The 24,199-nt window shown below is 40.4% G+C and overlaps 1 protein-coding gene across 12 annotated transcripts in view; it reads left to right on the top strand.

Annotated features, from left to right (window-relative positions):
• TTC23 (tetratricopeptide repeat domain 23) overlaps positions 1-24,199 on the top strand; it is a 158,880-nt gene that overhangs the window by 39,141 nt on the left and 95,540 nt on the right. For 10 of the 12 annotated variants that reach the window (XM_070775029.1, XM_019983298.2, XM_070775023.1 and 7 more), the window contains one exon: positions 12,094-12,293. In XM_070775029.1, coding sequence (XP_070631130.1) covers positions 12,114-12,293 — 180 coding nt within the window. In that variant the 5' untranslated portion in view covers positions 12,094-12,113. Of the gene's footprint in view, positions 1-155; positions 1,087-12,093; positions 12,294-16,462; positions 17,607-24,199 lie in introns of those variants that run through there. The other 2 variants (XM_070775026.1, XM_070775028.1) reach the window with 2 other exon arrangements.

Here is a 24,199-nt window from a genome sequence, read left to right on the forward strand (position 1 = left end):
CCATAGTGATTGTATTGCTCTCATTTCTAATATTGGTGATTTGTGTCTTTTTTCCTTTCTTTCTCATTAATCAGGTTAGAGATTTATCAACATTAATGGTCTCAGAGAATCAGATTTTGGTTTCCTTTATTTTTTCTGTTTTTCTATTTTTATTTAATTGATTTGTGAATTTAGTTTTATTAGTTGTTTTATTATTTTCTTATGCTTATTTTGAGCTTAATTTGCTCTTCCTTTTCTAGTCACTGAAGATAAAAATTAAGACCATGATCTTGAGACTTCTTTACTTTTCTAATATAGACATTTAATGCTATAATTTTCTCCATAATGACTGCTTTAGTGGCATTCTCAAATTCTTGTATGTTGCATTTTATATTCTTTCAGTTTAAACTATTTTCAAATATCCTTTTTGATTTCTTTGACCCATGGTTTGTTTGTTTTAGGAAAATGTTATTTAGTTTCTAAGTATTTGGACATTTTCCAGATATCTTTCTGTTGTTATAGCTTCTGTGGTAGTTGTAGAATAGACTTTGTATGACTTGAATTTTTATAAATTTATTAAAACTTGTTTTATGACCCATGTGCACTTGAAAAGAATGATATTCTGTGCTTTGGCAGTCAGAATGTTCTGTAATTGTCATTCAGTTGCTCAGTTGTGTCCAGCTCTTTGCGACTCCATGAACTGCAGCATGCCAGGCTTCTCTGTCCATTGCTATCTCCATGAGTTTTGCTCAAACTCATGTCCATTGAGTCAGTGATACCATCCAACCAGCTCATCCTCTGTTACCCTCTTCTCCCCTTGCCCCCAACTTCTAGAACTAGAATGTTCTAGTAAATGCCAAATCAACTTGGTTGATGATGTAGTTGGTCTTCTACATTCTTTACAGATTTTCTGCCTACTTGGTGTATCAGTTATTTATAAGCTATTTAAATATCTGAGTATAATTGAGAATTTGCTTATTTCTTTTTGCAGTTTCACCAGTTTGATGTCTTATATTTTGAAACTATTTTTAGGTATATAGACACTTGAGATGGTTATGTACTCTTGACTAATTGACCCTTCATCATAATGAAATGATCTTCATTATGGTAATATTCTTTGCTGTATAATATACTTTGATATTAATATAGAGACTCCAACTTTGTTTTTGACTGATTTTAGCAGATTATTTTCCCTTCTTTTACTTTTAATGTCATTGAATTTCTTATATGCAACGTATTGTTCAGTCTTGTATTTTTGTCTATTCTATCAATGTCTTTCTCTTAATTAGATCACTTACATTTAATGTTATTATTGTTACAGTCAGATTTAAGTCTATCATCTTGCTATTTATTTGCTATTTGTCCCAACTCTTCTTTGTTCCCTTTTTCCTCTTTTTTCCTATTGGATTATTTTTAAGACTCTATATTTATCTCCTTTGTTGTCACCTGTCACCTGTAACTGTATCTTTTTAAAAAATGTAATGGTTGCTGTAGGGTTTATATTATACATTTTTATCTTATCTCAGTCTACTTTCAAGTAGTATTACACTTTTATACATATAGCATAAGAACTTCACAATTTCATCCTCTCCTCTTAGCCTTGCCTGGAAAATCCCACGGACAGAGGAGCCTGGTAGGCTACAGTCCATGGGGTTGCAAAGAGCTGGACATGACTGAGCAACTTCACTTTCATTTTTTTCTTAGCTTTTCACAACTATTTTCATAGATTTCATTTATATATTTCATAAGCCAGGGAATACATTATTTTTCATTTAAATAGTTGATTATTTTTTAAGGAGATTTAAGCAATATGAAAACAGTCTTACATATTGGTCTATGTAAGTATAATTTTTCATCGCTCTCAATTCCTTTGTGTAGATCTAGATTTCCATTTGTTATCATTTTTCTTCCTTTTGAAAGATTTCCTTTAACATTTCTTGGGAACATTGGACTGCAAATCTACTGGTGGTGAATTCTTTCAGATTTTGATTTTGAAAGATATTTTCACTGGTATCGAATTTCAGCTTGACATTGTTTTCCTTTCCATACTTTAAATATGTTGCTTCACTCTCTTCTTATGTGCTTAATTTCCTCCGAGAAACCTGCTCTCATCATCTTTTTTTTTAATTGTGAACTTAGCCTAACTTTATTGACAGATTTATTAATTTTTAAAAGTTTTTTTCACTTTATTTTTTTGGAGGCTAATTACTTTACAATATTGTGTTGGTTTTGCCATACATTGACATGAATCTGCCACGGGTGTACATGTGTTCCCCATCCTGAACCCCCCTCCCACCTCCCTCCCCATCCCATCCTTCTGGGTCATCCCAGTGCACCAGCCCCGAGCACCCTGTATCATGCATCAAACCTAGACTGGCAATCCTTTTCACATATGATAATATACATGCCATTATGTATTTCAATGCCATTCTCCCAAACCCTCTCCCACAGAGTCTGAAAGACTATTCTATACATCTGTGTCTCTTTTGCTGTCTCGCATACAGGGTTATCATTACCATCTTTCTAATTCCATATATATGCATTATTATACTGTATTGGTGTTTTTCTTTCCAGCTTACTTCACTCTGTATAATAGGCTCCAGTTTCATCCACCTCATTAGAACTGATTCAAATGTATTCTTTTTAATAGCTGAGTAATATTCCATTGTGTATATGTACCACAGCTTTCTTATCCATTCGTCTACTGATGGACATCTAGTTTGCTTCCATGTCCTGGCTATTATAAACAGTGCTGCGATGAACATTGGCGTACACGTGTCTCTTTCCCTTCTGGTTTCCTCAGTGTGTATGTCCAGCAGTAGGATTGCTGGGTCATATGGCAGTCCTATTTCCAGTTTTTTAAAGAATCTCCACACTGTTCTCCATAGTGGCTGTACTAGTTTGCATTCCCATCAACAGTGTAAGAAGGTTCCCTTTTCTCCACACCCTCTCCAGCATTTATTGCTTGTAAACTTTTGGATCGCAGCCATTCTGACTGGCGTGAAATGGTACTTCATTGTGGTTTTGATTTGCATTTCTCTAGTAATGAGTGATGTTGAGCATCTTTTCATGTGTGTGTTAGCCATCTGTATGTCTTCTTTGGAGAAATGTCTGTTTAGTTCTTTGGCCCATTTTTTGATTGGGTCGTTTATTTTTCTGGAATTGAGCTGCAGGAGTTGCTTGTATATTTTTGAGATTAATTTTTCGTCAGTTGCTTGGTTTGCTATTATTTTCTCCCATTCTGAAGGCTGTCTTTTCACCTGGTTTATAGTTTCCTTTGTTGTGCAAAAGCTTTTAATTTTAATTAGGTCCCATTTATTTTTGCTTTTATTTCCAGTATTCTGGGATGTGGGTCGTAGAGGATCCTGCTGTGATTTATGTAGGAGAGTGTTTTGCCTGTGTTTTTCTCTAGGAGTTTTATACTTTCTGGCCTTACGTTATATCTTTAATCCATTTTGAGTTTATTTTTGTGTATACTGTTAGAAAGTGTTCTAATTTCATTTATTTTACAAATGGTTGACCAGTTTTACCAGCACCACTTGTTAAAAAGATTGTCTTTTCTCCACTGTATATCCTTGCCCCCTTTGTCAAAGATAAGGTGTCCATAGGTGCGTGGATTTATCTCTGTGCTTTCTGTTTTGTTCCATTGATCTGTATTTCTGTCTTTGTGCCAGTACCATACTGTCTTGATGACTGTGGCTTTGTAGTAGAGCCTGAAGTCAGGCAACTTGATTCCTCCAGTTCCATTCTTCTTTCTCAAGATTCCTTTGGCTATTCGAGGTTTTTTGTATTTCCATACAAATTGTGAAATTATTTGTTCTAGTTCTGTGAAAAATACCATTGGTAGCTTGATAGGGATTGCATTGAATCTATAGATTGCTATATTGATTGCTATATTGATATATCACTATATTGATTCTTCTGATCCATGAACATGGTATTTTTCTCCATCTATTTGTGTCCTCTTCGATTTCTTTCACCAGTGCTTTATAGTTTTCTATATATAGGTCTTTTGTTTCTTTAGGTAGATATACTCCTAAGTATTTTATTCTTTTCATTGCAATGGTGAATGGAATTGTTCCCTTAATTTCTCTTTCTCTTTTCTCATTGTTAGTGTATAGGAATGCAAGGGATTTCTGTGTGTTGATTTTATATCCTGCAACTTTGCTATATTCATTAATTAGCTCTAGTAATTTTCTGATGGAATCTTTAGGGTTTTCTATGTATAGGATCATGTCATCTGCAAACAGTGAGAGTTTTACTTCTTCTTTTCCAATTTGGATTCCTTTTATTTCTTTTTCTGCTCTGACTGCTGTGGCCAAAACTTCCAAAACTATGTTGAATAGTAGTGGTGAGAGTGGGTACCCTTGTCTTGTTCTTGACTTTAGGGGAAATGCTTTCAATTTTTCACCATTGAGGATAATATTTGCTGTCAGTTTGTCATATATAGCTTTAATTATATTGAGATGTGTTCCTTCTATTCCTGCTTTCTGGAGGGTTTTTATCATATAAGGATGTTGAATTTTGTCAAAGGCTTTCTCTGCATCTATTGAGATAATCATATGGTTTTCATTTTTCTATTTGTTAATGTGGTATATTATGTTGATTGATTTGCAGATATTGATGAATCTTTGCATCCCTGGGATAAAGCCCACTTGGTCATGATGTATGATCTTTTAATATGTTGTTGGATTCTGTTTGCTAGAATTTTGTTAAGGATTTTTGCATCTATGTTCATCAGTGATATTGGCCTATAGTTTTCTTTTTTGTGTGTGGCATCTTTGTCTGGTTTTGGTATTAGGGTGATGGTGGCCTTATAGAATGAATTTGGAAGTTTACCCTCCTCTGCAGATGGCAACCCACTCCAGTGTTCTTGCCTGGAGAATCCCAGGGACGGGGAAGCCTGGTGGGCTGCTGTCTCTGGGGTCGCACAGAGTTGGACACAACTGAAGCAACTTAGCAGCAGCAGCAATTTTCTGGAAGAGTTTGAGTAGGATAGGTGTTAGCTCTTCTCTAAATTTTTGGTAGAATTCAGCTGTAAAGCCGTCTGGTCCTGGGCTTTTGTTTGCTGGAAGATTTCTGATTACAGTTTCAATTTCTGTGCTCATGATGGGTTTGTTAAGATTTTCCATTTCTTCCTGGTTCAGTTTTGGAAAGTTGTACTTTTTGCAGAATTTGTCCATTTCTTCCAATTTGTCCATTTCATTGGCATATGGTTGCTGATAGTAGTCTCTTATGATCCTTTGTATTTCTGTGTTGTGATCTCTCCATTTTCATTTCTAATTTTGTTGATTTGATATTTCTCCCTTTGTTTCTTGATGAGTCTGGCTAATGGTTTGTCAATTTTATTTAACTTCTCAAAGAACCAGCTTTTGGCTTTGTTGATTTTTGCTATGGTCTCTTTTGTTTCTTTTGCATGTATATTTCTGCCCTTATTTTTAAGATTTCTTTCCTTCTACTAACCCTGGGGTTCTTCATTTCTTCCTTTTCTAGTTGCTTTAGGTGTAGAGTTAGGTTATTTATTTGACTTTTTTCTTGTTTCTTGAGGTATGCCTGTATTGCTATGAACCTTCCCCTTAGCACTGCTTTTACAGTGTCCCATAGGTTTTGGGTTGTGTTTTCATTTTCATTCGTTTCTATGTATATTTTGATTTCTTTTTTGATTTCTTCTGTGATTTGTTGGTTATTCAGCAGCGTGTTGTTCAGCCTCCATATGTTAGAATCTTTAATAGTTTTTCTCCTGTAATTGAGATCTAATCTTACTACATTGTGGTCAGAAAAGATGCTTGGAATGATTTCAATTTTTTTGAATTTACCAAGGCTAGATTTATGGCCCAGGATGTGATCTATCCTGGAGAAGGTTCTGTATGAACTTGAGAAAAACATGAAATTCATTGTTTTGGGGTGAAATGTCCTATAGATATCAATTAGGTCTAAGTGGTCTATTGTATCATTTAAAGTTTGTGTTTCCTTGTTAATTTTCTGTTTAGTTGATCTATCCGTAGGTGTGAGTGGAGTATTAAAGTCTCCCACTATTATTGTGTTATTATTAATTTCCCCTTTCATACTTGTTAGCATTTGTCTTACATATTGCGGTACTCCTATGTTGAGTGCATATATATTTATAATTGTTATATCTTCTTCTTGGATGGATCCTTTGATCATTATGTAGTATCCTTCTTTGTCTCTTTTCACAGCCTTTGTTTTAAAGTCTATTTTATCTAATATGAGTATTGCTACTCCTGCTTTCTTTTGGTCTCTATTTGCATGGAATATTTTTTTCCAGCCCTTCACTTTCAGTCTGTATATGTCCCTTGTTTCAGGGTGCGTCTCTTGTAGACAACATATATAGGGGTCTTGTTTTTGTATCCATTCAGCCAGTCTTTGTCTTTTGGTTGGGGCATTCAACCCATTTACATTTAAGGTAATTATTGATAAGTATGATCCCGTTGCCATTTACTTTATTGTTTTGCGTTCGAGTTTATACACCCTTTTGTGTTTCCTGTCTAGAGAAGATCCTTTAGTATTTGATGGAGAGCTGGTTCGGTGGTGCTGAATTCCCTCAGCTTTTGCTTGTCTGTAAAGCTTTTGATTTCTCCTTCATATTTGGATGAGATTCTTGCTGGGTACAGTAATCTGGGCTGTAGGTTATTTTCTTTCATCATTTTAAGTATGTCTTGTCATTCCCTTCTGGCCTGAAGAGTTTCTGTTGAAAGATCAGCTGTTATCCTTATGGGAATCCCCTTGTGTGTTATTTGTTGTTTTTCCCTTGCTGCTTTTAATATTTGTTCTTTGTGTTTGATCTTTGTTAATTTGATTAATATGTGTCTTGGGGTGTTCTGTCTTGGGTTTATCCTGTTTGGGACTCTCTGGGTTTCTTGGACTTGGGTGACTATTTCCTTCCCCATTTTAGGGAAGTTTTCAACTATTATCTCCTCAAGTATTTTCTCATGGCCTTTCTTTTTGTCTTCTTCTGGGACTCCTGTGATTCCAATGTTGGGGCATTTAACATTGTCCCTGAGGTCTCTGAGATTGTCCTCATTTCTTTTAATTCTTTTTTCTTTTTTCCTCTCTATTTCATTTATTTCTACCATTCTGTCTTCTACCTCACTAATCCTATCTTCTGCCTCCATTATTCTACTGTTGGTTCCCTCCAGAGTGTTTTTGATCTCATTTATTGCATTATTCATTATATATTAACTCTTTTTTATTCCTTCTAGGTCCTTATTAAACGTTTCTTGCATCTTCTCGATCCTTGTCTCCAGGCTATTTATCTGTAACTCCATTTTGTTTTCAAGATTTTGGATCATTTTTACTATCATTAGTCGGAATTCTTTATCAGGTAGATTCCCTATCTCTTCCTCTTTTGTTTGGTTTGGTGGGCATTTATCCTGTTGCTTTTCTGCTGGGTATTTCTCTGCCTTTTCATCTTGTTTATATTGCTGTGTTTGGGGTGGCCTTTCCGTATTCTGGCAGTTTGTGGTTCCTCTTTATTGTGGAGGTTCCTCCCTGTGAGTGAGGTTGGACGTGTGGCTTGCAAAGTTTCCTGGTTAGGGAAGCTTGTGTAGGTGTTCTGGAGGGTGAAGCTGGATTTCTTCTCTCTCAAGTGCACTGAAGTGTCCAGTAATGAGTTTTGAGATGTCAGTGGGTTTGGTGTGACTTTGGGCAGGCTGTATATTGAAGCTCAGGGCTATGTTCCTGTGTTGTTGGAAAATTTGCATGGTATGTCTTGCTCTGGAACTTGTTGGCCTTTGGGTGGTGCTTGGTTTCAGTGTAAGTATGGAGGCATTTTATGAGCTCCTATCGATTAATGTTCCCTGGAGTCAGGAGTTCTCTGGTGTTCTCAGGATTTGAACTTAAGCCTCCTGCCTCTGGTTTTCAGTCTTACTCTTACAGTAGCCTCAAGATTTCTCCATCTATACAGCACCAGTGATAAAACATCTAGGTTAATGATGAAAAATTTCTCCACAGTGAGGGACACCCCAAGAGTTACACAGATTTACATGGAGACGAGAAGAGGGAGGAGGGAGATAGAGGTGACCAGGAGAAGAAGAGGGGGAATCAAAAGGGGAGAGAGTAGGCTAGCCAGTAATCAGTCCCCTAAGTGTTCTCCACAGCCCGGAACACACAAAGAGATTCACAGAGTTGGGTAGAGAAGAGAAGGGGGAGGGAGGAGATAGAGGCAACCTAGTGGAGAGTCCAAAGGGGGAGAGAGCAATCCAGCCAGTAATCTTGCTCCCAAGTAAAAATGGGTACTGAAGATTGGGTTCTTAAAGGTACAAAATTGATAACAAATACCAAAAAAGCAAAGATTAAAAATCTAGAGTAGAGGTTAGATTCTCAAAAATACAATATTAAAGGAAAAAATAAAGTCACAAAATTATAAAATATATATATATGAAATTTGCTTTAAAAATTGGGTCTTTTTTTTGCAAAGTAATAGTAGGTTATAAAAATGAAAATTAAAGGAGTAATAGAGGACTTAAATTTTTTTTTAATTAAAAAATGATAATAGTGAAAATATATCTAGGGCTTTCTCTGGTGTTGTTGTGGACAGTGTGGGATCAGTTCATTTTCAGATAGTTCCTTGATCCGGCTTACACTTCTCAAGATCTATAGGCCCCTTCCTATGTAGTTGGTACTAACTACAGTGTTTTAATCTATTGCACCTGTCACTTCCAAAGTGGTTCCCTCTGTTTATTTTAGCGTCTTCTGTTTGCTGGCCTCTTCAGTGTCTAATTTCTGCCCTGACACAAGGGGGCGATGGTGGTCACTTTTTTAGGCTCACTTTTTCAATCGTGCAGTGTTGAGGGAGGAACACTGCAAAAAAAAAATATCACTGGCGTTTGTGGGGACTGCTCCCAGTGTCTCACCCACACTGGGTTTGCCCCTGCTCATGGCATGTGTGCTTTCCCAGTCTACACTGCTCAGGCTCTAGCTTGCTCTGCCAAGAACTGTCTGAGGTGGGCCCTGCACTTCCCAAATCTAAGTCGTTCAGGTTCAGGTTCTCGGGTACTCCACAAAGGCGCAGACTTGAATGGGCCTGCGTTTTGTGCCCTTCCCCGATCCAAGCAGCTCAGGTGACCAGGTGTTTGGCGAGTGCAGTCACTACGACTTATCACCTCCCCCATCCCTGCTGTTCTGTTTTCTGGGTGTACAACCAGCACGCCTTCTCAAGTGTGCCTTGTGTCTCTTCTGGTGAGCTGATCTCTGACTGTGACCCTCCTGGTGGATGTCAACTGTCCAGAATCCCAAGGAGTCTTGGTTAGCAAGGAAGCTTGCTTGCAGTTTGGTAGATGATGCCTCTCTGGGGCTGCTATTGCCCCCTTCTGACTCTGGCTGCCCCCGCCTGCCTGTCTCCGGCCGGGGATGGGCCGGTCCGCAGCCAGCTAGCTCTGCTCAGTCCTTTGTTCTGTGAGCGGGCCTGGCGGTGTCTTAGGGCTTTTCGCAGGATAGCTATCCCACACTCTGGGTTGCTATCTCTAGTTAGTTCCCTCAGATTGTCCTTGGGGTATTCAGGCCTGGTCCTTACCCTTAGCAATGCAGCCTGCCCTCCCTGTCCTGCCCCCGCTTGCTAGAGGCGGATGCAAGCGTCTGCGCTGCTTCTCTGCTGGGAGTTGCCTTTAGGCACGTAATCTGTGGGTTTTAATTTATTTTTCCTCCCAGTTATGTTACCCTCTGAGTTTCCAAGGCTCACCACAGATTCGCCGGTGAGAGTGTTTCCTGGTGTTTGGAAACTTCTTTCTTTTTTAAGACTCCCTTCCCGGGACGGATCTCCGTCCCTACCTCTTTTGTCTTTCTTTTTATCTTTTATATTTTTTCCTACCTCCTTTCGAAGATAATGGGCTGCCTTTCTGGGTGCCTGATGTCTTCTGCCAGCATTCAGAAGTTGTATTGTGGAATTTGCTCAGCATTCAAATGTTCTTTCCATGAATTTGTGGGGGAGAAAGTGGTCTCCCGTCCTATTCCTCCACCATTTTAGGACCTCCCTCTCATCATCTTTTTAAAAATACTAATATTTTCTTTTTCCTGACTACTTATAAAATTCTCTCTTTATCATGGTTTTGAGCAGTTTGGTTACAATGTGTTTTGGTGTCCTTTTCTGTTTCCTGTGTTTAGTGTGCATTTAGCTCCTGAAATCTCTGACTTTTTACTTTTCCTTAAATTTGGAAAAATTTTGGCCACTATTTCTTCAAACACTTTTTCTGTCCCCTCTGCAATCCACTTTTCTTTAGGGATTGAAATTACATATATATTAGGCAAGTTGAAGTTCTTTCACAGCTCACTGGTTTTTTAAGATGGTTTTTTTTCTATCACTACATCTGCAAGTTCATGCATCTTTTCATCTGTAATATCTGATCTTCCATTAATCTCATCTATTATATTTTCATCTCACATATAAGTTTCATGTTGAGAAGTTCAATTTGGCTTTTTATATTCCATGCCTCTAGTTAACTTTTTAAAAATAGCTAACATTTTAAACATATGGAATATAATTGTATAACCCTTAATATTCTTTTCTGCTAACTTAATATCTGGGTCAGTTTTGATTGATTCATCTTCTCCTTATGGGCTGTTCTCTTGCCTATTTGCATGCCTGGTGATCTTTGTTTGGATGTTAAAGTTTATTAATTTCAACCTGTTGAGTGCTGGCTGTTTTTGTATTCCTATCAACACCCTTGAATTTTGCCCTCTGATACAGTTACTTGGAAACAGTTTTATCTTTTTAGGTCTTACTTTCCTGGTTTGTTATGTGGATCTAAGCAGAGCTCACCCAAGGGCTAATTATTCTCCACTACTGATTATTATACTAATTATTCTCCACTACTTCCTTGTGGCTCAGATGTAATGAGAGAGACCCAGGTTTGATCCCTGGGTCAGGGAAAATCCCCTGGAGAAGGGAATGGCAACCAACTCCAATATTCTTAGATCTTCTCTGGTGGTTCAGAGAGTAAAGAATCTGCCTGCAATGTGGGAGACCCAGGTTCGATCCCTACATCAGGAAGATCCTCTGGAGAAGGGAATGGCTACTCACTCCAGTATTCTTGCCTAGAGAATTCCAAGGACAGAGGAGCTTGGTGACAGTCCAAAAGAGTCAGACATACTTGAGTGACTAACACACCAATAAAAACTTTCTGAATACTTTACCCTCTGCCTCATGAATTATGAGTTTTTCCAGTCTGGTCAGTGGGAACAGGCGCTGCCAGCCTTGGTGAGCGCCAGATACTTCCTTTCAATCTTCTTAGAGGAATCTTTCTCCAGACTCAAGTAATTTTCTTACATACATGCTATCAGTATTCCCCCTTTCTTGAGGATGCTCATCTCTGGGGTCTTCTCTGTGCTGCTCTATCCTCTCTAATAATCTGTTCTGTGCATTACAGCCTCCTTGGTCTTCCCAGATGCTCAGCTCTGTTTCCTCGACTCAGCCCACAGGGTAACTTCTGGGTTACCCTGCATGATCCAAAAACTTTTTCAAAGCAATAAGCTGGGGCAATCAAGCATCTCACTTTGTTTCACTTTTCCATTTCTCGTGTCTCATGGCCTGTCTTTTGACAACCATTGTTTCATACCCTTTTTGCCTATGGCTGTTTTGTTGTTGTTACTTGGTAGGTTTTTTGTTGATTGGTTGGTTACTTAAGGTGAGAGGATAAATCTCATCCCTTATCTCATCTTAGGTGGAAGTGAAAGTTTAACATGTCACTTTTTTCCCATTTCAAAGTTACCTGGGGTTCAACAGATCTAATCTGAGCTCTTTGAGAGTTGATTCCTACTGACATATATATAGAGAGAGACATATATATATATATGTCATATATAATATATAAAATACATCAGTATGTATGTATATAAACATACATATATATATATACACACATATGATACATACATAGGACAAAGAATGTTTGATTTAGTTAAAACTTGAAATCCATCTGAAAGAAGTTAGTACTAGTCACTAGGAGCTTTTTGGACAGAAGCTACTTGTTTCAAAGAAGCCATGGGTATAGTGTTGAAATTTTCTTAAATTCTAACCCCAACTTCTAGGAAAAATATGTATTTCTAAAAGTAATGGTGGAAATTATCATTAATACTTTTGTTTTCTTATTTAAAAATTAGAGGGTAATGTATATAAAAATATGCAAGAATCACAGGAAACTCACATATCCAACCACCTGGATGAAATTGTTGCTGCCGTCAGCATAACACCTAGAAAGAAACTGCAAAACCAGCTGCTTCAGAGAGCACTGTTCCAGCCTCCTCGGGAGAAACTCCGCCTCTCTGAAGAGAAAGCCAAGTCCTATGCCAGCAGTCATGAGGTAAGGAACCTTTCTTTTTATACCCGTGCCCTGGTCACTGAGGAGCAGGATACTTCAGGTTGCATTCCTGCTCTGAGGAGTTTGGCACAAGAGAAAATACACAACAGTGCCTTTTCACAGTGTGAGTGATGCAGTACCTCAGGGCACAGTCGACACGTTGTTTGCTGAATGAGTGCACAAAGGAACAAAGGAGTCTGCCCTGACCTTTGACAAGTGTGTACTAGACGGACTGGTTGTGGCGTTGACCTGCTAAAGTGGTTTCCCATGAGTCAGGAAGTATTTCTTGAGCTCCTCCTGTGTGCCAGGTCTCAGCACTGGAACACAGCACAAAGCAGATGAAGCTTCTACTCTCAAGGAGCTTGTATTTCTTAAATTCTTAATCTGTTCTCTGCATACTTCTTTACCATCTCTTTTCAGGGTTTTATTCATTTACCCATTCATTCAATATGTATTTCTCTACTACCTCTTATGTTCAGTTCGGTTCAGTCAGTCGTGCCCAACTCTTTGCAATCCCATGGACTGCAGCACGCCAGGCCTCCCTGTTCATCACCAAGTCCCGGAGTTTACTCAAACTCATGTCCATTGAGTCAGTAATGTCATCCAACCATCTCATTCTCTGTTGTCCCCTTCTCCTCCCACCTTCAATCTTTCCCAGCATCAGGGTCTTTTCAAATGAGTCAGCTCTTCACATCAGGTGGCCAAAGTATTGGAGTTTCAGCTTCAACATGTGCCGGGTCCTAATTTGTCCATTTATTTATTTCACAAAGATTTACTATGTACCCAGTGTGTGCCAGGCTTCTCTGATAGCTCAGTTAGTAAAGACTCCGCCTGCAATGCAGGAGACAGTGGTTGGATTCCTGGGTCAGGAAAATGCACTAGAGAAGGGATAGGCTACCCACTCCAGTATTCTTGGGCTTCTCTTGTGGCTTGGCTGGTAAAGAATCTGCCTGAAATGCGGGAAACCTGGGTTCGATCCCTGGGTTGGGAATATCCCCTGGAGAAAGGAAAGCCTACCCACTCCAGTATTCTGGCCTGGAGAATTTCATGGACTGACTGTATAGTCCATGGGTTGGCAATGACTCAGACATGACTAAGCGACTTTCACTTCACTTCTAATGTGTACCAGGTGCTGTGCAGGGGCTCGGGGCATGAATGGGAAAGCTATAACCTCTGCCTCAGAGGATCTCATGGCCTGGTTGGGAAGGTAGATAAATAATGATGGTCAGCATAAGTTCTGTGACACACACAAACTCAGGTTATACAGGTGCAAAACCTGGAGTTGAGGGGAGGAGGTGTGAGCAGTGACCCTAGAGTCGGAGGAGCAATAGCACCTGAGGCATGCTCTGGGGATGGGGGCTACTTGGGCTGCACTGATAACAGTGCTTAGGTAGGAGAGAGGGCCTGGTAGCACAGGGGACAGTAGTGTTTTGAGTGGAGGTGGCAGATGGCTGAGAGTCAATGGTCTGAGGGCGCACAGCCTGTTTGGTGAAATACATGGAACTATCTGGGAATCAGGCTTTAGTTATACAGGGAAGGAACCGAGGTTGAATTACAGACCACAGCTGGGGCCCAGAGAGTGTTCAGCACCCAGCAAAAGTTTACACTTTCTCTTCAGGGTGCTGGAAACTATCACAGGATTATAAGCCGGAAAGGGCCATGAGCAAGTCTGAGTTTTTGGAATGATCACTCACACCTCAGATGCCTGAATAGAGGAGGAAGAGGAGGGACGTAAATTGGAGGAGGAGGGCCCATTCAGAGGGCATTTGCGATACTCCTGGCAAGCAATTATGAGGGCCTAAAATATGGCAGAGGCAGTTCAGTTCAGTTCAGTTCAGTTGCTCAGTCGTGTCCGACTCTTTGTGACCCCAAGAATCGCAGCACACCAGGCTTCCCTGTCCATCACCAACTCCCAGAGTTTACCCAAACTCATGTCCATCGAGTTGGAGATGCCATCCAGCCATCTCATCCTCTGTCTTCCCCTTCTACTCCTGCCCCCAATCCCTCCTAGCATCAGAGTCTTTTCCAATAAGTCAACTCTTTGCATGAGGTGCTGAAGTATTGGAGTTTCACCTTCAGCATCAGTCCTTCCAATGAACACCCAGGACTGATCTCCTTTAGGATGGACTGGTTGGGTCTCCTTGCAGTCCAAGGGACTCTCAAGAGTCTTCTTCAACACCACAGTTCAAAAGCATCAATTCTTTGGCACTCAGCTTTCTTCACAGTCCAACTCTCACATCCATACACGACCACTGGAAAACCATAGCCTTGACTAGATGGGCCTTTGTTGGCAAAATAATGTCTCTGCTTTTTAATATGCTATCTAGGTTGGTCATAACTTTCCTTCCAAGGAGCAAGTGTCTTTTAATTTCATGGCTGCAATTACCATCTGCAGTGATTTTGGAGCCCAAAAAAATAAAGTCTGACACTGTTTCCACTGTTTCCCCATCTATTTCCCATGAAGTGATGGGACCAGATGCCATGATCTTCGTCTTCTGAATGTTGAGCTTTAAGCCAACTTTTTCACTTTCCTCTTTCACTTTCATCAAGAGGCTTTTTAGTTCCTCTTCACTTTCTGCCATAAGGGTGGTGTCATCTGCATATCTGAGGTTATTGATATTTCTCCCAGCAATCTTGATTCCAGCTTGTGCTTCTTCCAGCCCAGCATTTCTCATGATATACTCTGCATATAAGTTAAATAAGCAGGGTGACAATATACAGCCTTGACGTACTCCTTTTCCTATTTGGAACCAGTCTGTTGTTCCATGTCCAGTTCTAACTGTTGCTTCCTGACCTGCATATAGGTTTCTCAGGAGGCAGATCAGGTGGTCTGGTATTCCCATCTCTTGAAGAATTTTCCACAGTTTATTGTGGCCCACCCAGTCAAAGGCTTTGGCATAGTCAATAAAGCAGAAATAGATGTTTTTCTGGAATCCTGTTGCTTTTTCAATGACCCAGCAGATGTTGGCAATTTGATCTCTGGTTCCTCTTCCTTTTCTAAAACCAGCTTGAACATCTGGAAGTTCACAGTTCATGTATTGCTGAAGCCTGGCTTGGAGAGTTTTGAGCATTACTTTACTAGCGTGTGAGATGAGTGCAATTGTGTGGTAGTTTGAGCATTCTTTGGCAAAGGCAGTAGAGATACTAAAAACTTTTGATAAGAGTTTGGAAATATGAATCGGTGAAACCTGGTAACAAAGGGGGCATAGGAGGTGGAGAGACAAGAGTGAGCCCGAGAGGGTGTATACCGTCCTGACTGAGGTTTCAGCCAGCTTGGGAGACCAGGGACTTGTCAGTCCCCTTTGTTACTGTTGTGAATACAGGAAGAAGAGCCAGGAACAGGGAGAGAAGGTGTGAATTTGGTCTTGATATTCATTACGCACCAGATGTCCTCTAGTCCTACTATGTGCCCGTCTGTGTGCTATGTAGGTGTCAGCTGGCAGCCTGCTCCCCAGAATTATGCGAGAGAATCAAGCCCTAGTGCCCAAAGGCATTTGGTATATGTGAAGGATCAACTTCTCTTCTATGCATCTAAAATGGTTGTTGTTTAGTCGCTAAGTAATGTCCAACTCTTTTGAGTTGGCAAGAATTTCTGAGGCAAGAATACTGGGTTGCCATTTCCTTCTCCATAGGATCTTACGTAGCTGGGATCAAACCCACATCTCCTGCATCAGCAGGCAGGTTCTTTACCACTAAGCCACCAGGGAAGCCCATCTAGAATGGTGCCGAATCATTTCCTGTGATGCGAAGTTCAGATGAAGAACGCCTGGATTCAGTGGTGAACAGGACAGACAGCCGCATGCCCCCATGCAGCTAAGGAGCAGTCCACTTTGTAAATAACTAGCTAACCAGAGATGGTGCGTAAATAACTAGCTAACCAGAGATGGTGCCAAGTGCTCTGGAGGAAATACGGTGGGCCTGTGGTAGGTGAGGGAGGGCCCCTGTGAAGAGGTGACATCTGAGCTGACACCTGAAGGAGAGAAGGATCCAGCACTGAGGAGCTGAGGAAGAGGAGCTCTAGGGAGAGGGAACAGCACACATAAAATTTTGGTTTGGCACAAGCAGCGTAACTGTGTGAAGTAATGAGAAGAAGCTTTGGGCGGATGTGAAATGCCACTGGAGAGGCAAGTCTTTCCAAGTCTCAAGTGCCCTAGGAAGCCTTTAAAGTGTTTTTAAGAAAGTATTAACTTGACTATTTGCCTCTTGAAATACCATTCTTTGGTAATTTTTTACTATAAAAAACTTATCAACTTACAGAAAAGTTGTAAGAAGTACCAATTGGTAACATTTACTTTACATTTCTTCACACACACTGCCATTATTTTTCTGAATATCAGACAGTAAGTTAAAAATACATGGTCTTTTACCCCTAAAGATGTCAGTGCCTATTTCCTAAGAATAAAGGAATTTCTCCAACACACCCACACTACAATTATTGAAGTTCATTTCAGTTCAGTTGCTCAGTCATGTCCAACTATTTGCAACCCCATGGACTGCAGCATGCCAGGCCTCCCTGTCCATCAGCAACTCCCAGAGCTCACTCAAGTGAGTTGGTGATGCCATCCAACCATCTCATCCTCTGTTGTGCCCTTTTCCTCCCACCTTCAATCTTTCCCAGCATCAGGGTCTTTTCCAGTGAGTTAGTTCTTTGCATCAGGTGCCCAAAGTATTGGAGTTTCAGTTTCAGCATCGGTCATTCCAATGAATATTGGACTGATTTCCTTTAGGATTGACAGGTTGGATCTCCTTGCAGTCCAAAGGACTCTCAAGAGTCTTCTCCAGCACCACAGTTCAAAAGCATCTGTTGTTCAGCCCTAAGCTTTCTTTCGGAGAAGGCAATGGCACCCCACTCCAGTACTCTTGCCTGTAAAATCCCATGGATGGAGGAGCCTGGTAGGCTGCAGTCCATGGGGTCACTAGGAGTCGTACACGACTGAGCGACTTCATTTTCACTTTTCACTTTCATGCATTGGAGAAGGAAATGGCAACCCACTCCAGTGTTCTTGCCTGGAGAATCCCATGGACGGAGAAGCCTGGTAGGCTGCAGTCCATGGGATCGCACAGAGTCAGACACGACTGAAGCGACGCAGCAGCAGCAGCAGCAGCAGCAAGCTTTCTTTATAGTCCAACTCTCACATCCATACATGACTACTGGAAAAACCATAGCTTTGACTAGACAGACATTTGTTGGCAAAGTAATGTCTCTGCTTTTTAATAATGCTGTCTAGGTTTGTCATAGCTTTTCTTCCAAGGAGCAAGCGTCTTTTAATTTCATGGCTGAAGTCACCATCAGCAGTGATTTTGGAGCCCAAAAAGGTAAAGTCTGTCATTGTTTCCATTGTTTCCCCGTTTATTTGCCATGAAGTGATGGACTGGATGCCATAATCTTAGTTTTCTGAATCTTGAGTTTTATCAAATTTTTCACTCTCCTCTTTCACTTTCATCAAGAGGCTCTTTAGTTCCTCTTCACTTTCTGCCATAATTGTGGTGTCATCTGCATATCTGAGGTTATTGATATTTCTCCCAGAAAACTTTATTCCAGCATGTGCTTCATCCATCCTGGCATTTTGCACGATATACTCTGCATATAATTTAAATAAGCAGGGTAACAATATACAGCCTTGATGTATGCCTTTCCCAATTTGGAAGCAGTCTGTATTCCATGTCCAGTTCTAACTGTTGCTTCTTGACCTGCATACAGATTTCTCAGGAGGCAGGTAAGGTGGTCTGGTATTTCTATATCTTGAAGAATTTTCCACCAGTTTGTTGCGATCCACAGTCAAAGGCTTTGGCATAGTCAATAAAGCAGAAGTAGATGTTTTTCTGGAACTCTCTTGATTTTTCTATGATCCAATGGATGTTGGCAGTTTGATCTCCAGTTCTTCTGCCCTTTTAAAATCCAGCCTGATCATCTGGAAGTTCACAGTTCACATACTATTATTGAAGCCTGGCTTGGAGAATTTTAAGCATTATTTTGCCAGCAACTGAGTGCAATTGTATGGTAGTTTGAGCATTCTTTGGCATTGTCTTTCTTTGGGATTGGATTGAAAACTTTTCCAGTCCTGTGCCCACTACTGAGTTTTCTAAATTTCCTGTCATATTGGGTGCAGCACTTAACAGCATCATCTTTTAGGATTTGAAATAGCTCTGATTCTAACTTTTACTTCTTGACCTCCATGCAGATTTCTCAGAAGGCAGGTAAGGTGATCTGGCATTCCCATCTCTTTCAGAATTTTCCACAGTTTGTTATGATCCACACAGTCAAAGGCTTTGGCATAGTCAATAAAGCAGAAGTAGATGTTTTTCTGGAACTCTCTTGCTTTTTTGATGATCCTACAGATATTGGCAATTTGATCTCTGGTTCCTCTGCCTTGTCTAAATCCAGCTTGAACATCTGAAAGTTCATATTGTTGAAAACTGGCTTGGAGAATTTTGAACATTACTTTGATAGCATATGAGATTAGGGCAATTGTGCAGTAGTTTGAGCATTCTTTGCTATTGCCTTTCTTTGGGATTGGAATGAAAACTGACCTTTTCCAGTCCTGTGTCCACTGCTGAGTTTTCTAAATTTCCTGTCATACTGGGTGCAGCACTTAACAGCATCATCTTTTAGGATTTGAAATAGCTCAATTGGAATTCCATCACCTCCACTAGCTTTGTTCATAGTGATGCTTCCTGAGGCCCACTTGATTTTGCATTCCAGGATGTCTGGCTCTAGGTGAGTGATCACACCACTGTGTTTATCAGGGTTGTGAAGAGCTTTTTTGTATAGTTCTTCTATGTATTCTTGCCACCTTCTCTTCACATCTTCACTTCTGTTAGGTCCATATCATTTCTGTCCTTTATCGAGCCCATCTTTGCATGAAATGTTCCCTTGGTATCTCTAATTTTCTTGAAGAGATCTGTAGTCTTTCGCACTCTATTATTTTCCTTTATTTCTTTGCACTGATCACTGAGGAAGCCTTTCTTATCTCTCCTTGCTATTCTTTGGAACCCTGCGTTCAATGGGTATATCTTTCCTTTTCTCCTTTGCCTTTCACTTATCTCCTTTTCTCAGCTATTTGTAAGGCTTCCTCAGACAACCATTTGCCTTTTTGCATTTCTTTCTCTTGGGGATGGTCTTGATCACTGCCTCCTGTACAATGTCATGAACCTCCATCCATAGTTCTTCAGGCACTCTATCAGATCTAATCCCTTGAATCTGTTTGTCACTTCCACTGTATAATCGTAAGGGATTTGATTTAGGTCATACCTGAATGGTCTAGTGGTTTTCCCTACTTTCTTCAATTTAAGTCTGAATTTTGCAATAAGGAGTTTATGATCTAAGCCACAGTCAGCTCCTGGTCTTGTTTTTGCTGACTGTATAGAGCTTCTCCATCTTTAGCTGCAAAGAATATAATCAATCTGATTTCGGTGTTGACCATCTGGTGACTCCATGTGCAGTCTTCTCTTGTGTTGTTGGAAGAGGGTGTTTGCTATGACCAATGCGTTCTCTTGGCAAAACTCTGTTGGCCTTTGCCCTGCTTCATTTTGTACTCCAAGGCCAAATTTGCCTGTTACTCCATGTCTCTTTTAACTTCCTACTTTTGCATTTCAATCCCCTATAATGAAAAGGACATCTTTTTTGGGTGTTAGTTCTAGAAGGTCTTGTTAGGTCTTCATTGAACTGTTCAACTTCAGCTTCTTCAGCATTACTGGTTGGGGCATAGACTTGGATTACTGTGATATTGAATGATTTGCCTTGGAAACGAACAGAGATCATCCTGTCATTTTTGTGATTGCGTCCAAGTACTGCATTTCTCACTCTTTTGTTGACTGTGAGGGCTACTCCATTTGTTTTAAGGGATTCTTGCCCACAGTAGTATATATAATGGTCATCTGAGTTATATTCACCCATTCCAGTCCATTTTAGTTCACTGATTCCTAAAATATCCATGTTCACTCTTGCTGTCTCCTGTTTGACCACTTTCAATTTACCCTAAATGGACCTAACATTGGACCTAACATTCCAGGTTCCTATACAGTACTGTTCTTTGTAACATCAGACTTTACTTCAATCACCAGTCACATCCGCAACTGGGTATTGTTTTTGCTCTGGCTCCGTCTCTTCATTCTTTCTGGAGTTATTTCTCCACTGATCTCCAGTAGCATATTGGGCACCTACTGACCTGGGGAGTTCATCTTCAGTGTCCTATCTTTTTGCCTTTTCATACTGTTCATGGGGTTCTCAAGGCAAAAGTACTGATGGGGTTTGCCATTCCCTTCCCTAGTGGACCATGTTTTGTCAGAACTCTCCACCATGACCTGTCCATCTTGGGTGGCCCTACACAGCTCCCAAGTTTCACTGAGTTAGACGAGGCTGTGGTCCCTATGATCATCTTGGTTAGTTCTCTGGATTGTGGTTTTCATTTTGTCTGCCCTCTGATGGATGAGGATAAGAGGCTTATGGATGCTTCCTGATGGGAGAGACTGACTGAGGGGGAAACTGTGTCTTGTTCTGATGGGTGGGGCTATGCTTAGTAAATCTTTAATCCTTAGGAAATTAATATTGGTACATATTATTATCTAATCTATAAACCTTATTCATATTCCTCCAATTATCTCAGTAATATCTTTTACAGGAAAAAATATTAGACAGAGTCATGTTTTAGTCCATGAAATCATGCTGACTAGATTTATTATGTCTTTTTGAGTGAGTGAGTTTGAGTGAGTGAAAGTCACTTAGTAATGTCTGACTCTGTGGCCCCATGGGCTATACAGTCCATGGAATTCTCCAGGCCAGAATACTGGAGTGGGTACCCATTCCTGAATTCTCTAGGGGATCTTCCCAACCCAGGGATCAAACCCAGGTCTCCCACATTACAGGTGGATTCTTTACCAGCTGAGCCACAAGGTCTCTTTAGTATCCTTTAATCTATTAGAAAAGCAGTTCCTAGGTGGCTCGGTGGTAAATAACCCACGTGCCAATGCAAGAATGGCAGGTTCAATCCTGGGTCAGGAAGATCCCCTGGAGCAGGAGATGGGAACCCACTCCAGTATTCTTACCTGGAGAATTCCATAGAGAAGCCTGGCAGGCTGCAAAGAATCAGACATGGCTGAGCACAAGCACAAAACACCAACAAATCTGTCAGATCAGTTCCTTAGCCTGTCTGTGTCTTCCACAATTTTGATATTTGTAAAAAGTACTGTATTAGTCTGCTTGGGCTGCTATAATAGAATACTACAGATTGGGTAGCCTAAACAACAGAAATTTACTCCTCACAATCCTGGAAACTGGAAGTCCAGGATCAAGGAGCCAGCAGAGCTGCTGTGTGGTGAGAACTCACCCCTTGGGCTGTAGACCACCACCCTCAATCTGTGTCCTCACATGGCCTCCCCTTTGTGCATGGAGGCTAGGGGAAGGAGGAGGGAAAGGTGTGCCTTCTCAAAAGGACACTAATCCTATTGGATCAGGGCCCCACCTTTATGACCTCATGTCACCTTAGTTACATCTTTAGAGGCCTTATCTCCACATGCCCCATTGGGGGGTTAGGGCTTCAACAAAAGAATTTGTCGGGTGCCGCAAACGTATACTCCAACTGTTTTGTAGAATACCCCCCAATTTGAATTTGTCATGTGTTTTCTTGATGATTAGAATCAGATTATATATTTGGGGCAGAAATCCCACACAACTGAAAAAAGGGCCCTTTCTGGTGCATCTTACTAGGAGGCGTATGATGTCTGTTTGCCTCATTACTATGATGCTAAATTTGATAACTTGGTTAAGGTGCTATCTAGAAGGTTTCTTCATTGTAGAATTATTATTCTTCCATTTTCAATTAATCAGTATCCTGTAGGGAGAATCATTAACACTATAAATATATCCTATTCCTCATCAAAACTTCACCCCTTACTTTTAACATGCATTGATGATTCTCACCTGAATCAGTTATTGCTATGATGTTTGTCCAATGGTGATTCTCTGACTTTGCCATGCTTTCAATATTTGTTTATTAGCATTCATTTTACAGGGAAGAGCTTTCCCTTCTTCACACATCATTGTTCATTTGTTTATATCAATATGGGTTCAAGAAATCCTATTTTTCAATGTATTACAATCCATTATCATCGTCAAAACTTAAATTATTGTATATTTGCTGTGGGAGCCCCTTCAGTCTGGCTTCTGAGTTCTTGATACGTCCCTATAATTCTTTCCTTGATTTCAGGCACAACAAGATTTTTTGGTTTCATCTTGTACTTTCCCTGTTCCAGCTGTGGTTTCAGGGAATGCTGTTTCATCCTAGTAGAGAATAGTATTTAGATACCAAGAGCTGTTTATGAAATGCCCATTTGGCCATTTATGGCCAAACTGATCCTCAGAGTCGCGTGTTTTAATATGAAGAATGATGTTGTGGGAAGAGCTCTGGACTTTGCATCAAGGAGCTTGACTGTGAGTTCTGATTCTGCCACTTGGTGGTAAATCGTTTTGCCTTTCTGGTCTTACATTCCTTCCTTAAATTGAGGAGATCAACTAGATTATTTACGAGGCTCATCCCAGTTCTGAGATTGTCTGCCTACACATACTTCTCTTCTACCTCTTACCCAGGCCTGTTGGCTAAAGCCACTGGAACCGGCAGGGTAAAGTTTGGAAAATCAAAAAAGGATATCTGGACTACACATTCTAGCAAATAAAAAAGCAGAGAGAGGACAGGCCACAGTTTCAAAGTGAAACTGTGTGGAGGTGCAAGTCCTTCGAGCTTAGGCATTGGCCCTGGCCCCTGATGCAGATGGTGAGGACCCAGGCTGTGATCTGAGAGGCAGACTCTCAGCTGCATATAGCCCTTCCTTGGAATCTTGTGGTTGGGACAGATTCACCATCAGATCAGGTCCCCCTCTCTTTTTGGCAAACTGTCTATCTAGACTTCTCAATGTTTTTGTAATTTATTTCTTTCTCATACACTGTGTTCATTTGCTCTGTGTCCAAGGAAGCCATTCCCTAAATTTCCTGGCTCTTAGAGGCCATAAAAAGATGTTTCCCAAAAGAAGAAATACACACACATGAAGCCAATAAACACATGAAGATGTTCAGCCTTACTAGCTTTGCAGGAAAAAAAATGAAAACTAAAACAAGGAGAAATAGCTAACTGACAAATTGGCAAGTTAACCCCCAACTAGTGCTGGGCACTGTGTAAGGGGCATTTCATGCTCACATGCCACACTGGAAGGGAGATGTGGGATGGAAGCAGCTGCTCATGGAAGCTGTCTAGCAAACTCCAGCAAAGCCTCAGGGCTTTGCATATCCTTTACCCAATTGTCATGTTCCCAGGAATTCATTCTAAGAAAATACTTACAGATATGAACAAAGCTATCCACACAGGATGTTCAGAGAGAAAAAATTTCTAAAACAACCTAAGTGCTTAAATATTTGTGGGTTGAATAACTCATTTATGATATATCCATACAGTAAAATACTGTACAGCCATTAAAAATTATCACAAAACATGATATGGAGAAATGTTCACAAATTGTGAAAACAAGTTGCAAACAGGTATGTAGCTTATAAGCGTATTTTTAAAAAGAAAAAGATATATAGATTCACAAGAATGAAGAATAGAAAGAGATTTAGCTACCTACTTATCTTGAAGAGGTGCAATGGCAGGTGACTTTTCTTTTTTCCTTCGTTTGCTCACTTGTATTTTGATAATGGGCCTTCCCTGTTGACTCAGTGGTAAAGAATCTGCCTGCCAATGCAGGAGATGCAAGCTTGATCTCTGGGTCAGGATGATTCCCTGGAGAAGGAAATGGCAACCCACTCTAGTATTCTTGCCTGGGAAATCCCGTGGACAGAAGAGCCTGGTTGGCTACAGTCCATGGAGTCTTGAAAGAATCGGGCACAGGTTAGTGACTAAACAACAGCAACATTTTGATAA

This window comes from Bos indicus, chromosome 21, assembly GCF_029378745.1.
Source record: "Bos indicus isolate NIAB-ARS_2022 breed Sahiwal x Tharparkar chromosome 21, NIAB-ARS_B.indTharparkar_mat_pri_1.0, whole genome shotgun sequence".
NCBI classification, from domain to species: Eukaryota; Metazoa; Chordata; class Mammalia; order Artiodactyla; family Bovidae; genus Bos; species Bos indicus.